At 36.0% G+C, this 15,835-nt stretch overlaps 1 protein-coding gene and 1 pseudogene across 1 annotated transcript; one reads left to right on the top strand and one right to left on the bottom strand.

Annotated features, from left to right (window-relative positions):
* The first annotated feature begins 59 nt into the window (after positions 1 to 59).
* On the top strand, positions 60 to 4,870 carry LOC132157296 (peroxiredoxin-like 2A; annotated as a pseudogene).
* Positions 4,871 to 5,907: 1,037 nt separating this feature from the next.
* Positions 5,908 to 13,965, bottom strand: LOC132157295 (sideroflexin-1-like). The gene is made up of 11 exons (XM_059566581.1): positions 13,792 to 13,965; positions 12,771 to 12,945; positions 11,446 to 11,616; positions 10,784 to 10,882; positions 10,130 to 10,205; positions 9,253 to 9,338; positions 8,891 to 9,018; positions 8,649 to 8,698; positions 8,513 to 8,562; positions 8,372 to 8,419; positions 5,908 to 8,301 (listed from the first exon to the last, which is right to left on the bottom strand). The coding sequence occupies exons 2-11, from the start codon at positions 12,932 to 12,934 to the stop codon at positions 8,205 to 8,207; spliced, it is 969 nt and encodes a 322-aa protein (XP_059422564.1). The 5' UTR covers positions 12,935 to 12,945; positions 13,792 to 13,965; the 3' UTR covers positions 5,908 to 8,204.
* Positions 13,966 to 15,835: the final 1,870 nt, after the last annotated feature.

The raw sequence follows: 15,835 nt of genomic DNA, 5'->3' as shown, positions 1-15,835 counted from the left end.
TTTGTCAAAGTTTTGCGCAGTACATCTTTTGGTGTTGCCTGTCTCTTTAAGAGGTTAGACGGGCTAGTGCTCCTCCAACGGAACGCGTCTGTCCCACATACACACACACCGCAGCTTCAGCCAACTACACACAGACGTTGAACCGCAAGCTGTGAGTATTAATCGTTTTGTTGTGTTTTTAACTTTTGCGTACTAATGCAGATAAAAATGCATATTATTTTCTTATTGTCAACGCTTGTATCTGGCATTGCAACGATCAAACGTTAACTCTCTAGCTAGTCAAACAAGCTAGCCAGCAGGTGTTAGCCTCACCTACAGCATGACTTTAGTATCGTTTTAGTATCCTTACGTATAATTAACACAAGTTTATCTTTGTCAATTCTGCTTGGAGTCAGTAAGCGATTAAGTAATTACTTTATTGATTTTTATTTTTAATTCTTTACACTTGCATGCCAAATGTAAACAGGTTACGCTTTTGATCTTTCTAGAATTCAGTAACGTTACATCACATGAATGACAGAAATCAGCACAAGTGCCCAGGGGTTTACGTTATTGGCAGTCATATCAGCCAAGGCTTCAGTTTAATGTGTGATTATATAAAAACTTCCTTTGCAGTTTAGTTGTTTTTCCATTTCGTGAGGTAAAGGACAGTTTTTTTATTTATTTTGTATGCATTCTGGGAGGAGGATACATATATCTATTTAAGCAGTGCAGATCTTTAAGTTAATCATACCTGTTGAGATGTACAGCATCCCCTTGTGAAAAATAAATGCACTAATTAAATGTGCACACGTAGTGTTTTGCCATTTAAGTACACTAGACGAGTACACTTGTAAAAAGAAGTACACTTATTCTTGTGTTACTAACATACTACTGGACATCACATGTAAAGTGATTGATTTATTATACTTTAGACTGTTATTTTTCACTTTTGCAAATTGCAATTTAATCAATTTAATCATTACGATTATATAATTACATGACCTACACATTTTAATAGAAAATATATAAACGTATATTTCTGTTTACCATAATTGCTTGTCAGTTGCATTCGACAGTATACTTTAACCATATTTCAAAGGCAATAGAATTATGAAATGCATATAAAGATGTACTGAAGTTCTTTATTTAATTGCATTAAGTATAAATGTTTATTTAATTACAACTAACATGCAATCAAATGTCCAAAAACATAAAATGCATTAAGCAATTAAAGAGGTTCTTTTGGAGTATTTTATTTCTGTAATAAGTACTTTTTAAAAGTGTACCTGTTTTTCACACGTTTGTACATCCAGAGATTCTTTATTTTTGTTTCATTTTTACCTACATTGAGGGGTAAAGCTCTGTTTTCCTTTCCTCTCCATAGCTTTCCACTGAAATGCACTTTTACCCGATTGGGGAAAGGTTGGCTAAACTCACCTTGGATGTTAGCAATGGCCCTCATGCGACCTCGACCCATGCATTTGACCCTTTTGTCACCAAGAGGAAGATTTTCTCTTTGTGTGAATAGTGATGTCAAGTATATAGTCTCTGTGTCCCAGTCCCCACAGCTTTTAGCCTTTGATAAGACAGTCGTAACTCATAACTTCCATCTGACCATCACTGCATGCCGACCGGCATTCAAGACATTAGTTGGCCCAACTTCTGTCAACTCTATATGTTTACGTGCTTTTTCGACAAACCAGCACTTCTCAAGAAAAAGCCAGAACAGCCAGTCTCCCTTTAGAAAGACAAAAGGTACTGCTCCTGCCCCAACATGTCTTGAGTTGTTATAGCAATTACATGCTTTCCTTTAGTACAAATATGTGAGGTAAAAAAAAAAACTTTGGGTGAAATGGTATTCTTTGTTTACTTGGGTTGATCGTGAAAAGGAAATTACAACATAGCTTCCGCAAATTACTCTTTGTTGTTGTGTATTTACAAAACACAAATTGATCCTTCTGTGTTCATATACACCCTCCTATGTTACATGAGTACGTAAACGCCTTCGTTTTTGGAGTAGTGTCTTTAGGAGGAAATAAATGGCAGTATTAGTTGAACGCTTACTCTCGTCTCATGTATTTCTTAGAAAATATAAAGTCATATTTAACAGTTATTGAAACAATGTTTCATGTAACCTACCATACATATATTTTCCCTGAAGTGTCATCGTCTGTCCTGGAGGGAGAGACGCTTGCTATGGGCATGTGGTCACTCGGCCTTGGCGCTGTGGGGGCCGCCATCACCGGCTTAATACTGGCAAACACTGACTTCTTGCTGACTAAACCAGCACCTGCTTCTGTAGAATATCTAGGGAATGCTGACCTCAAAACCATCAACAGTGGTAAGAAATTATTTGAAATGCACATGAAGTGATAAGGATTTTTTTTAAATAAAATTTTGGCCAGTTGCTCTCATAGCTAAGAAGAACATTGAAGGAAACACAGTATTTATTGAATGTTTTTTTTTTCATCTGTATCCATTCAGATGAGAAGGCTTTAAAAGCGAAAACTCTCTGGGAGAATTCTGGCGCGGTGATCATGGCTGTCCGGCGACCTGGATGATTTTTGTGCAGAGAGGTAGTGATCATGTTCCTCATAACAAAGATAGGTTGCTCTTATTTTTAATGTTTTTTTTTTTGCCCATTCAAAATCTGAGGACTTTTTGCATTTTTCTGCACTGATTTGAGAGAAAATCTATGTTAAAGGAATAATTCACCCCCAAAAAATTAAATTTACTTATCCTCAGGCTAAGATGTAATTGATTTTGTTTCTTCATCATATCAGATTTTAGCATTACATCACTTGCTCACCAGTGGATCCTCTGCAGTGAATGGGTGCCATCAGTATGAGAGTCCAAACAGCTGATAAAAACATCACAATAATCCACATGACTCCAGTCCGGTCTATCAGTTAACATCTTGTGTAGCGATAAGTTGATGTTTGTAGGAAACAAATCCATCAAGGCATTTGCAAAACAATTGCTTCTGACCAAATACAAGTCCACAATCCATAACAGTGTTTCCTTCAGTGAAAAAGTCCATCCCTTTTTGTCCTCTCTCATCAAAATCCAATGACACCTTTGTTTAGAACTGTTTTGCCTTATAAATGGAGATCGACATCTTCTCACTTCACCAGACATTAATTGAAGGACTGGATCACTTTTGGATTATTGTGATGTTTTCTCTCATTCTGACGGCACCCATTCACTGCAGAGGATCCATTGGTGAGCAAGTGATGTAATTCAACTGAAGAAACAAACTGGCCTGGGGTTGAGTACATTTTCAGCAAATTTTCATGATGGTGAACTATTTCTTTAAAAGAAGCTAAGAATACTACACTACTATTATTTGCTAAAAGCACAAACCCATAAATCAAAATAATGATTATATAATTAAACATGTGGGGCTGCTGATGACATGATAGTGTATCTGCAGGAAGCCTCTGAGCTGTCCTCTCTGAAGCCCCAGCTGGATGAGCTCGGTGTCCCTCTGTATGCTGTTGTGAAGGAGAATGTAGGTACAGAGATTCAGGACTTCAGGCCTCACTTTGCAGGGGAGATCTTCCTGGATGAAAAGGTTAGTAAACATTAAAGGCATAGTTCACCCAAAAATTGAAATTCTGTCATCATTTACTGTAATTCCAAACCCATAAGACTTCAGTTCATCTTCGAAACACACAAGTTTTTAATGAAACCAGAGAGTTTTCTGTGTCTCCTTTCATTTTAAGTCCATGAAACCAAAACTTTGACACTTCAAAAAGTTCATAAAGGGATCATAAAAAAAATCCATATGAATTAATCCGTTTAATCAAAGTCTTCTGAAAGACGCTCACACATTTAGTACATTGAGCAAATCACATGTGTTAACGGAAGCTCAGTCATGCTTGCATGATTTATTACCAAATGTATTAAAGAATAGAGCATAAAGCTACCAATAATTGAATATTCATTCATTATTCATTCTGCTTGGGTGTCTTAATTGTGAACAGCAAGCTTTTTATGGGCCACAACAGAGGAAGATGGGTTTGCTTGGTTTGATTCGCTTGGGAGTCTGGCAAAACTTTATTAGGGGCTGGAGGTCAGGTCACCAAGGCAACATGAATGGAGAAGGTTTCATCCTGGGAGGGGTGTTTGTCATCGGATCAGGTGAACAGGTAATCCATTAGATATTTCATGGCACCTTTACAAAGCAAGAATGTGCTTTCACAGTGCATTTCAGAGCCTCTTCAACCACTTGCTTGTCCACACATCCTGTTTTTTGTTGTTTTCAGGGGGTTCTTCTAGAGCACAGAGAAAAGGAGTTTGGAGATAAAGTCAGCATTCAGTCGGTTTTGGAAGCCGCTAAGAAAATTGTGATAGAGAAGTAGACATTGTTTAAGTTTGTCAGGTACAGTAAAGCTGCCAAGATTGATTAAAATAGATTAGGGAGAGTTCTCCCTTGATACAGAGTCACAACCCACCTCATCACACTTCATCTCTCCTACTAATGCTGTGAATAGAGAAAGCTCAGGTTGTTGAATTGTTAGAACTGACTGGTACATTTAAGAGCTAAGTAACAATGCCACAGAATTGCATGTGGCCTTATTTTAATTCTGGTGCTTTAGTATGTACAAATGGGACTAATGTTGTGTAATTAAGTAATATGGTTTTGCACTTTAGAAATTGCTTGACATTAATCGTTGTATTGTTGTTTTTCCTTTGGCTGCCTGCTGCCACACTGGTGGTTTTCTGTGGTATGTGTATTAATGAAAATCTGTTTCCAAACTCCATGTTGAAAGAGCAGATTTGATGCAAACACATGCTTACATACCTGCTGGTTTCTGGTCAGTGAGCAGCCAAAGGTTAAGCTAGGGGTGGACACAATGAACAATAAACATATCATCTCCAAAAATTCAGTTAGTCTTCATTTGAGATTCTTTTGTGTATTATCCATGTACATTGCAGTCATTTACATAGTATTTCTCCACAAAACCACTTGCTACTGAGCCATTCAGCTCTAATCCCTGATTCGTATATTTGCACGTGCAACAAATGCAATTCTCCGGCCACCTACTGGTATGCTTTCATTTTAAAGGCAGAGGACTTTGAAACGGCCCTGATGATAGCACTTTGCTTGTTTTTTAATTAGAAATCTGTTCCATCTGGGGAAGCCATGCCATCTGGTTCAGAATATGTCTTCTTAAAGGAATAGTTCACCCTAAAATTAACATATACTCCCCTACAATGAATTGTTCACCTATGGATCCCCTGTAGGGAATGGGAAGAGTGAGAATGAAAATTTAACCATCAAATAAAAGCATCACAATAATCCATATGACTTCAGTCAATCGATTAACATCTTGTCAAGTGAAAAGCTGTGTGTAAGAATCAACTTCACCAAGGCATATTTTAAAGCATTGCTTCTGGCCAACATGAATCAATAATCCATAACTTTTTCTCCAGTGGAAAAATCCATCCTTTGTTGTCCTCTCACATCAAAATCCACCGACTGTTCCACTGATGTTTGTTTAAAACTGTTATTGTTTTTAAATACTGCTTGATTTGTGCTTATTTCTCTCCTGATTCAGACAAGGCTTATATTTTAATTGTAAGATTTTTTTTAAACACAAAAATTTATATAATTTTTTGTTCTAAAAACACATAGCTTCTCACTTCACAAGACATTAACTGATGGACTGGAATTGGGTGGATTATTTGTGATTTAGCAGCTGTTTGGACTCAACATTCTGATGGCACCCATTCACTTCTGAGGATCTATTGGTGAGCAAGATTTAATGCAAAATTTCTCCAAATTCATCAACATCTCGGATGACCTGAGGCCAAATTTTACTTTTTGTTTGAACTGTTCCTTTGTCAACTGTTTTCTTGGTTCTTCTTAGTATGATGCCCTCGTAGCAAATGCTGACAAAGTAAGTATAGTCTCAGACGTAGTTTAATATCTTTATTACATTGTTCCAGATAAAATACAGACAAGGATTTAACAAAACAATATAAAATGCTGGAAAAATAAATCAATAAGCACCAATAATAATAGTATAGAATAACTGTCCTTTACATGCAAGTAACATCAACCCAATTATTGCACTTTTCACACTAAAGGAGACCGATCAATAAATTGTCCTCTTAAGCATCAAACACATGTGCAGTGAATCAATTTTCTTTTGGTGAGGTCTAGTTTGGTGTGACAGTCTGTATTTTGTTTTGACATAAGACAATTTAATGGACAACCATAATGTTATAACTGCATATAGAAAATAACATGATAACTGTAAGCTTATTAACATGATATTAAATCTGTACAATTACAACATTATGGTTTAACATCCTATAAACATTGTCAGGGGTCTAGTGCAATTTACAATCATGGAATATTTTGAAACCCCACTTTTGTTAATAATCTGGTGTACTGCTGATATTACAGACAGTAAGCTGGTTCAGGATGCTATGACAGTACTGAGAGTATAACGTCTTGTCAGTTTAAGTTTGGAATTCCGTGTCATGTTGATCATAAAGCATTGTGATGCTTGTGAGCATTACACGACTAATCAAACTTTATATGCTGGTACTCTGCACATTTTGAAAGGAAGAACAGGTCTTGACACCAGGTGGGGCTGAAGTGGTCTGAGATATTAGGTGTAACAGGACATCCCGGGAAGAAATCTGACATATTTGTAAAAATCTCAATCAAATACGTCATATTTGCATAACAGATCCAACACGTCTCTATGTCAAACCTAGACATGTTTTTTTTTTTTTTTTTACTTTCATCGTAGTAAGAAGGAATTTGTACATTAAATAATGCAAGCATCAAACCTTGACTGCTTTCAACTGGGCTACCTTTTTCAACAGCATACTTATGTAACATTTAATGTGCTTAGATATTAGGTGAAATTATATGCCTACAATGGAGTGCTTAGGTCAAAAACAACAGATCTCTACTGAGGATATGATGAGAACAATGACAAGTCTATGTGCCATTGCACCAAAAAAGCCGAGTTGTGAGAGTCTGATGGCAAAAAAAGGTTTGTTAACTTCAGGAACCAGACAACAAAAACTACACACTGTAACATTACCACAATACGTCAGGGAAAACAAGTTTGATCATTTGTGCTCAAGTTACAGGACAGAGGTTAGTGAACTAACTAATGCTTATATCAAATACTACAGACACTATGACTGACATCATTATATATATTAATAGAACACACAATAGATTCCCCCATGACAACAATAAAGAAATCTGACTGTTGTTCCCATAACTGTACATGTCTGAGATGTAATACATGATCAAGCAGGTCATATGAAGCAACTTTTTCTTCATACTCCAACTGAGCAGATTTCTATCGAACGTCAGCAAACTTTGTTCTTATCATTTGCTCTTGCAGCTTGAGATATTTAGTGCTTGTCTTTAAGCCCAGACACATTCTATTTGGGGAAATTATTCATACAATCACAAATACTAATAAGTATTAAATAATCCAATAAATATGATTTTGACCTTTCTTCAGTACACAAACTACAATCTACACAACCAAATGTCTTGAAGACATTTGCAATGACTTCAAACCACGCAGGTATATAAGGCTTAAACAGAAATAATGAAGTATGGTATACAGGAAATGATATCAGTGATAGTCACCCGATAGTTGTTGATGTGCTCATGAAGGAGTGTTTGCACATTTCAGGGTTTCTTTTGTAGTACATAGTAAAGCACACTGCGTTCACTGTGTAAGTGCACTTAATGGGCACAGTAGAGCATGAAAGGTGGAAATAAGTGGCAGAATAAAGATGAAAACCCAATTTCCTTAACTGTCTTTAGTAATAACGCACACGGGAGAGTATTGAATGATGTTTGAGCCACAAACCTAGAAATCTTATAAAGTTCCTAGCCAAAGATTAAGAAATAAAAAATTAAATAAATCATACAACATGCCTATGATAATCTAATATAAATCAAAGTAATGGATATATTCGTAAATAAGTCTACGTGTCTGTGGTCAACGCAAGATGGAGGCGTAAAGCAATGCAGCAGTTAACATTCAAGCATCTTTAACTAAATCCAGCAGCAAGTTCTAACCTTCATTTTGGATAGTACAATAACATGGGTAAAATATTCAAAAATATATAACAGCAAAACAAAAATAAATACGTTCTATCCTTCAAGTTGTGCCCACCAACATCCAGTGCAGTGGAGGACATCAACATGGGCTGCAACCTAGACCTCTCTACAGACCCTTGTTAAAATAAACCGTAGTGATGTTCGGATTGCTTTGTCGTATATTCTCTTGAAGCTCCGGCTCCAGGCTGCTCACCTTCATAGAACTTCAGAGACAGAAAACAACCCAAATCAGCACGTTAATCAAACCATGGTTAATCAAACAGACACACTCACCTCTTCTGTGGGAACAGAGCACAGCACAGTGGAGTGGCAAACACCAGACTGTGGAGATGGATATGTAAAATAAGTCATTCATTCATTGTTTTAAACCATGATTGCAGTGTATAGCAAACAAGCAGTGCCTTAAAAACTCACCAGAGTCCAACAAGTCCAACTTGAACAGGGGCATTGAGAACCGGGAACCGCTGAGAAATTAACATATTTTTAAAAAGCAGTTTAAAACAAGTCCTCTCAGACAGACTCAGATAGAGGCTTGAAATGAGTTCCTTACCTTCATGAAGGCCTTCTTCTCCAAGGCATTCATGATAACTGGAGGAATAGCTGTTTGAGGAAAAATTCACAATTTAAAAAAATAAATGTAACTAATTTATTTGCCTGTGAATAAGAGGTGATTAGAATACATTTAGTGATTGAATACATTTAATAAAAATAAACTATATATATATATATATATATATATATATATATAGGAGCGCCACAATATTTATGTTAAAAAAACATCTAAAGACTTACCCATGGCTGGCACTGCCATGCCGATACGAGACACCACCACCTGTATAATGGCTTGCTGAGCAGCTTTACTTGATTCTCCGAGACGTTTTCCCTCAGCATCATTAACAGGAATGCCATACTTCAGCTCTCTGTAGAAGATTTAAGAAAAGAGAAAAATTTGCCAACACTTTTCTTAAAGCCTTATGTATAATGCATTATAAAAGTAGTTTTAATGCATTAATTATGCCTTGTTATGCATTACAATCTCATGAATAATTGTAATGACAGTTATTAATACATTATAACACTTTTTCATTTTACATTGTTACAGTATTTATTAAAATATGTCCTTTTTGTAATTAAAAAACAGTTATCTGACTTACCTTTGTCTCATGAAGGGTATGTTGATACAGTTTGCTGCTGCCACTGCAGCAAATGGAACAAAACGCCCCATAATAGGTGGCAAGTGCTGAGAAAAGATAACATATTTCAAGTCACTGCTGTCATATATTGTCTAGATGTAAAAACAACAGTCAACAATTAAAGGGATAATTCACATTTTTATCATTTTAGGGTGAATATATCTTTAAACCAAGAAAGAGGTGAATCAAATTTCTGCACAGGGTAATATAGATAAAATATTTAACCACTGTCTAAATTTTTAAAAACATATTTTACTGTTTGCTGACTGGAGTAATAGCTGCTGAAAATATATTAATTAAAACAATAATAAAAAAATTATTTACTTTAAAATGATAAATAAACACACCCTTGGAGGGCATAAGTTCAAGAGTTCAAATAAATAATTTCAATGTTAAAAATCCTCAAAAAAGAAGTAAACAGTAGTGTATTTATGAAAATATATAAATGAAGCAGTAGTAAATATATCTTAGGGCCAGATTTATTTATTCAATTTATTATTTATTACAATTTATGGGAGGAGAGTATTAAAATCAATAATTCAACGCAATTTACTAACACATTATTTAACGCCCAAAAAAGCATGTCTAAAAGCAGGCATTAATTTATGCTGCTCTTGGTAGATTGTGGGAGTCATTATGGAAATGATCTGGCTGCGTACGTGTTCTTTAATGTGCACAATGTTATTAAATCACCTGCAGAATTTTCCCCTTTCATTAGCACTTTCATGAAATTGCGCTCTAATGCTAATTCTGGCCCTTAATGTTAAAATATTTCATTTTTTTTAAAGTCACCCTGTAATTAACTATAAATACCAAGTAGTTTAGTGAAAGGACAGACCTTGGTCAGAGACTTCAGTCCAAGGGCTGTTACTACAGCTCCAGTTGTAGCACTAATGTAGGCTGCTCCAAGCTGACTGCAAAAGTTACAAAAGTATTACTAAACACATTAAAATCATTAATATTTTTCATGGAGCTCATAATTACTGACATTAGAGAATGCACAACTCTCCTTGGGTTTAGAAAAAATTATGATGTTGAGTAGTGTGTTCATTTTCAAAGCAGTTGTCATAATGATAAAACAATACAAGCCTCACTGCACAACCTGTAAATCCAAACTGATGCTTAGTGAAAATATTATACAGGCTATTATGTTTATAGATAATAAACTGCCAATAAACACATGATCAGAATGCAAACATGAATAAATGAGCATGCTGTCTGAATCTGCCTGTATTCAGAACGTGTAGTGATCATGAAACACTGGCATCTCTGCTCCATAAACGTTCATGGAGTACAAGTGCAACAGTTTCCACTATTTGTATCATCATGGCAGTCTGGCTCATGCAACAGCTTTTAGGAAAACTAAACTGTGCAATATACCAACATAGTGTGAGCGAAACACATCACACCATCGAGAGAGAGAGCTGCCATGAGGCCTCCATATAGAAACCTGCATCTAGATTGTTTCTAGTAGCGATCTTAGCCTTCATACTTCATGGAGATTGCCGCGTCTCCACTGCGGTTAGTGTAGTTGACGATGGCGTTGAAGGACTGGTTTACCCACTGCCAGAACACCACTGCTGGGGTTGTCCTGATAACACACACACACACACACAGAGAGACTTAAGTTAAAAGAAAACTGCATATTAAAAAATATATATATTATATGACTATTTATATTTTAAAAACCCTTTCATTGACAATGTTGCAGTCTTAAGAATCTCCCACACATGGCTGTAATTTGAGCCACATGTTGGTCTTGCTCAAAATGACTCATCTGCAGATGACTCACTGATCCAAGTAAAAAAAAAAAAGAAAAAAAAAAAAAAGTAAAACCAGTACAAAAGAAATGTCACTTTTTTTCCTCAATCTTAGTAAAGTATTCTTTTACTTTTGATTAATGTTTTGAGAGCACAAAATGCCCCCATAAAACCTGAATTAAACCACCAAACGAAGCTATTTCAGTAAGAGTGCTGTCTTTTCCATGATGACTCATTTAGGAAGCATTCACAGAACAGAGCAGGGATATTTATCCCAGGCCATGGAAAGATTTACTCTGTTTCCTTTTCTGGCTTTAATGTATATCATTTTCAGGTCTATATACACTTTCTGCCTATATGGTGTCCAGAACAAAGAGTTTAACAGTGTGCTTACCTGTAAAAGGTAAGCATGCAACCCGTAATGGTCATGTTCATGGGCACTTGTGCAGACATGCGTCCAACTAGCAGCATTTTCTCTCCTGTGTCTGGGTGGAAAGCAGAGTCGTAGATGTATTTGGCCCTCCAAAGTTCATCTTCTGTTAGCCCAGGCTTTATGATTCCCAACCTGTAAAAGAGGCCACAGCAGTACAGTAACAGTACAGTAACAGTTATACATGAAAACCATAAAAGACTGATCCTATGATAAACTGACAACAGTATGGAGAGCTAAAACAGTATTTAAAGGTGATGTGTGTAATTTTGGGATTTTAAAATAGTTTCTCTTATTCCAGGGACATAGGTTAGCCGTTCATAGGTTGATTCCTCTGAAAAGCTCTGTGCCACTTTCAAAACATTGCTATTTTTATTTGAGTATCTTAACCAGCAACACTGACCAATGGCATTTGGGGTGGGACAGGCATCTGTTTGTCTGACCAATGGAAGAAGGGGGAGTGTTTGAAAACAGCCATTAATAAGACTTCACTGGATATCAGAGGAGGTAAAACACACACACACACACACACACACAGATATACACTACTTCAAAATATTGACTTCAAATAACCATTTAATATTTTCATAAATTTTAAATGTTATTAAATCCTGAATTTCCTAAACACTTTCCTAAAAAGTCTTCAGTGTCACATGATCTTAAAAAAAAAACATCAAAAAAACAAAAATAACATAATATGCTGATTTGGTGCGTTAAGACACGTTTTGTATTATAAATGCTGAAAACAGATGTGCTGCTATTTTTTTGGAAATTGTGATTTTTTGAGGATTCTGATGAAGAATAGTAAGTTTAAAAGAACAATTTATTTGAAATAGAAATTTCTTATAACAAAGTAAAAGTATCTGTCACATTTTATCAATGTAATGCATCCTTGCTAAATAAATGCATTAATTTCTTACAAAAACACTCTTATACCACAGTTCAGAAGAATACTAATAGTTCATTATATATATATAAAAAGTGTCTTATTATTTGAACAGTTTTTAATTTCACCATAGCTCCTCTTTCAACAAAGTGAAACCATGCTGCTATTTATGAAAACTAGACAAACAAGAGGTTGCACAGTTGTAATTAGCAGGGCCTAGTTTCAAACAACAAATCTATGCTTCAATGCTTCAAAAAACGAACATTATATATATTGCACTCTAAAACCTCTCCAGTGATGTTGTGATTGGCAATTCTAAAGTTCCTACATTATGTTAAAGTACAGGATTTCACCCCTGAAGTTCATAGATACAGTATTAAAACAGACCAGGGGGATCACAGACCTGTAGTTCTCCACAGTAACTCTGGCATCCTCTAAAACCTCACTGGACAGCAGCACATTTCTGGGGTCAGTCACCATGAAGAAGTGCTGGGCTCGGCCCATAAACGTGCCCTGGTCCCATCGTGCTTCCTTAATGTTGATATTCAGAGGCAAATCTCCAGACATCCTGTCAGTTTCTGTGAAAATCACAAAAAAAATCTAGATTATAACGACCAATTAGACATAGAAACAAAAGGTTTGGAAGTTGTTTAAACCTGATTTGTGGGAACAAGGTAATTTTTAGACTTGGGAACAAATGATTGGGATCTCAGTCACGAAGAATGCTGAAGCTGCAGTTTTGCCAACATAGTTGTGTTGGGTGAATTAAAATAGTTTCAAAAGCGAAAGTAAAACCAAGAAAATGAATGACTGGGGACATTAAAGTAACAGTTTTTACACCATATTTACTCATGAACAGGACGGACCCGGTCTCTTTATATTCATGCTTATTAATTAGCTTATTGCCATGCACGCATGTAAACAACAATGCCCTGACAGTTGAACATGTGAGATTAGCAATACATATAGAAAGAACAAGGACTGGCCGGGGCTGTTGAACTTGCACAGCTTCTTACCGCAGAAAGTATGTAACTAAAAGTTAAAGGAATGTGAATTGTTGATATACCTATAGAAAGGCTAGCGATATAAAGCGCATATTTACATCTAACTTACTGTGGCTAATGCTAGCTGCTCAGCTGGTGTGAACTAACAAAGTCATGCAAAATACCGACAGTTCCTCTTACATGAGTTCAATTTAATTTGACTCAAGCTGTCACTTTGTCAAGCTGCTTTGTATGTGCAATATTTTTTACTTGACTTATGAAGTAATTTAATGATGAACAAACGAATATCTCCGTTTAAATACCGTTACGTTAGCTAGCTTCAACATATTCTCACGTTAACGTGAGCACAACAACCATAACAAAACAGACAAACGTGCATTTTTGTTTAAAGAGTCAGTCAATAAAATATCTGACACAGACCTTGCTAAATCACCACAGGTAAGGTTCAGGTTCAGGTTCAGGTTCAGGTAAGTTACAGCTTGAAGCAGATGACCTCAATGCTTTGCTCTGCGTGATGAGAGTACACTGAACACACTTCCGGTCTCGTCTTGAGAATCCGCCTGAAGAGGGCTGAGATGTTGGACTTTTGTTTGAAAAGGAGGTGTTTAGAGAAGAGATTGGCTCGTGAGACTGGGCGTGGAAGAGAGCTGCGCTCTGATTGGTAGTTGGTTCTGAAGTCGGGTGTGGATGAGAGATGTATGATGATTGGTTAGTCGATTCGTGATATCTTTCCTGATAGGTCCAAAGACTATAGGTCTGATTGGTAGCGCTATCCTCCACGGACGTGTGGTTGCTCTAGGCCAGGGTTTTTGGCTTTGTAAAGGTGCTCCAAGCGACTTAAATTTTAGAGAGATGTAAACATAATTATTCCTTCAGCCACACAGTCCGCAATGAAGGGCACTTGTTCAAAAATTAATCCCATCCAGTGAAACAAAATGAGCATATGACTGGCAAAGAACGTTCCTAAGTGGCTTGGTTTTCAATCACAGACAGGTGTAATATCTAAAAGCATCTATTTCTGTCATATGGCATTAAATACGTACCTATGGAATGCAGTTTGGGATGTTGCATTTTGTACTTCTGTTCATTGGTAATATGAATATGGTGATGCAGAAATGTAGGTAGGCTATAGGCCTACAATAAATAGACCAACATTAAAGGTAGGTCTACATTAAAGTTAATTATTAATTTCAGTGGCGAATTCAATTTACACTGCAATACAGTTAATCCGTTTAATCCCAAATTTCATCAGACATGAAAATATCCAAACGAGGTGTCATTAGTTACCCTTGGAAATAATCAATATTTTTTTTTATTTTGGAGGGGGAGAAAGTGAGTGAAACACTGTTTTGTGGTCGGTCACAACTGTGACCCGTGGGATAATGTTGTATATCTGTTGTATACTGAATTAACAAAAGCCTTTTTCTGCAATCAACATTTTTTATATATCTTTATTTTTAATATTTATATTTTTAAACTGTATGATAACATAGGGTTACTATTATGTATAAAAAACAACACTGATAGGAATGCAGTGCAGATAAAAGACAAAAAATTATAATAAAATAAACACAACCGTCAATGTATATTAAAATTGTTATTGTTATTGTAATTGTTATAACATCATTGTAACATATCGTAATTTTTTTATTTTAGTGCTACCAGTATTACAGCATCAATGTTGTTATTACAACTCATTTGTAACATTTCAACTTTTAACTTAGGCTAGTGCAATATTTTTTTATTGTAACATTTTAGTGCAACCTTCACTAACAACTGCAACTGGATTTATATGTATACCTAAATGTACTGTTATCCCACCGGCCATTATTGTGACCCACAACATGTTTACTCATTCTATGACAACACTCAACAAATCCGAATATATGTGAATAAATATATTAATAGCCTACCAGACACCTTAAAGATAATGTGGACCAAAAATCTTTGTCAGATCTTTATGTGAACATACTTTACTAGCCTTTTGTTTTGGAGCTTTGATGTAGCCATCATCTTCTCAAGGTGCAAACAGGAATTAAACTGCTCTGGTCATGTGGCAACTGGCACTCACGATTTGACACTCTCCCTGCACATGTTTAATCGAGACCCTTTATTTTTTTCCATACTTGCAGGGAATGCACTAAATCAGTCAGTAAGGTTTTTAGAGCTTTATCAAGAGCTTTACAGTCACTATTGTGACCGCTGGGATTAACTGGGTTAAAAACCATATTCACAGAAATGTCCTTCAATGACCACTACATGGCAGTATAGTGTCATGAAAGATGTTCTTATCTCCTTGATGCTCCAAAGGGGATCGATTACGGTTTATCCTAAAGACGGAAACCACCTTCACCATTTGATCAAAAGAAATTCTCAAGATCAAACAGTCCTAACTGCAACCACGATCACGATAAATTTAATTTACGATAATCACGATAGATAATTTAACCACCAAAGAAAATAG

Source organism: Carassius carassius, chromosome 14 (genome assembly GCF_963082965.1).
Source record: "Carassius carassius chromosome 14, fCarCar2.1, whole genome shotgun sequence".
Taxonomy (NCBI): domain Eukaryota; kingdom Metazoa; phylum Chordata; class Actinopteri; order Cypriniformes; family Cyprinidae; genus Carassius; species Carassius carassius.
Note: the sequence above shows the minus strand (reverse complement) of the source record. Positions and strands in the feature narration are given on the sequence as shown.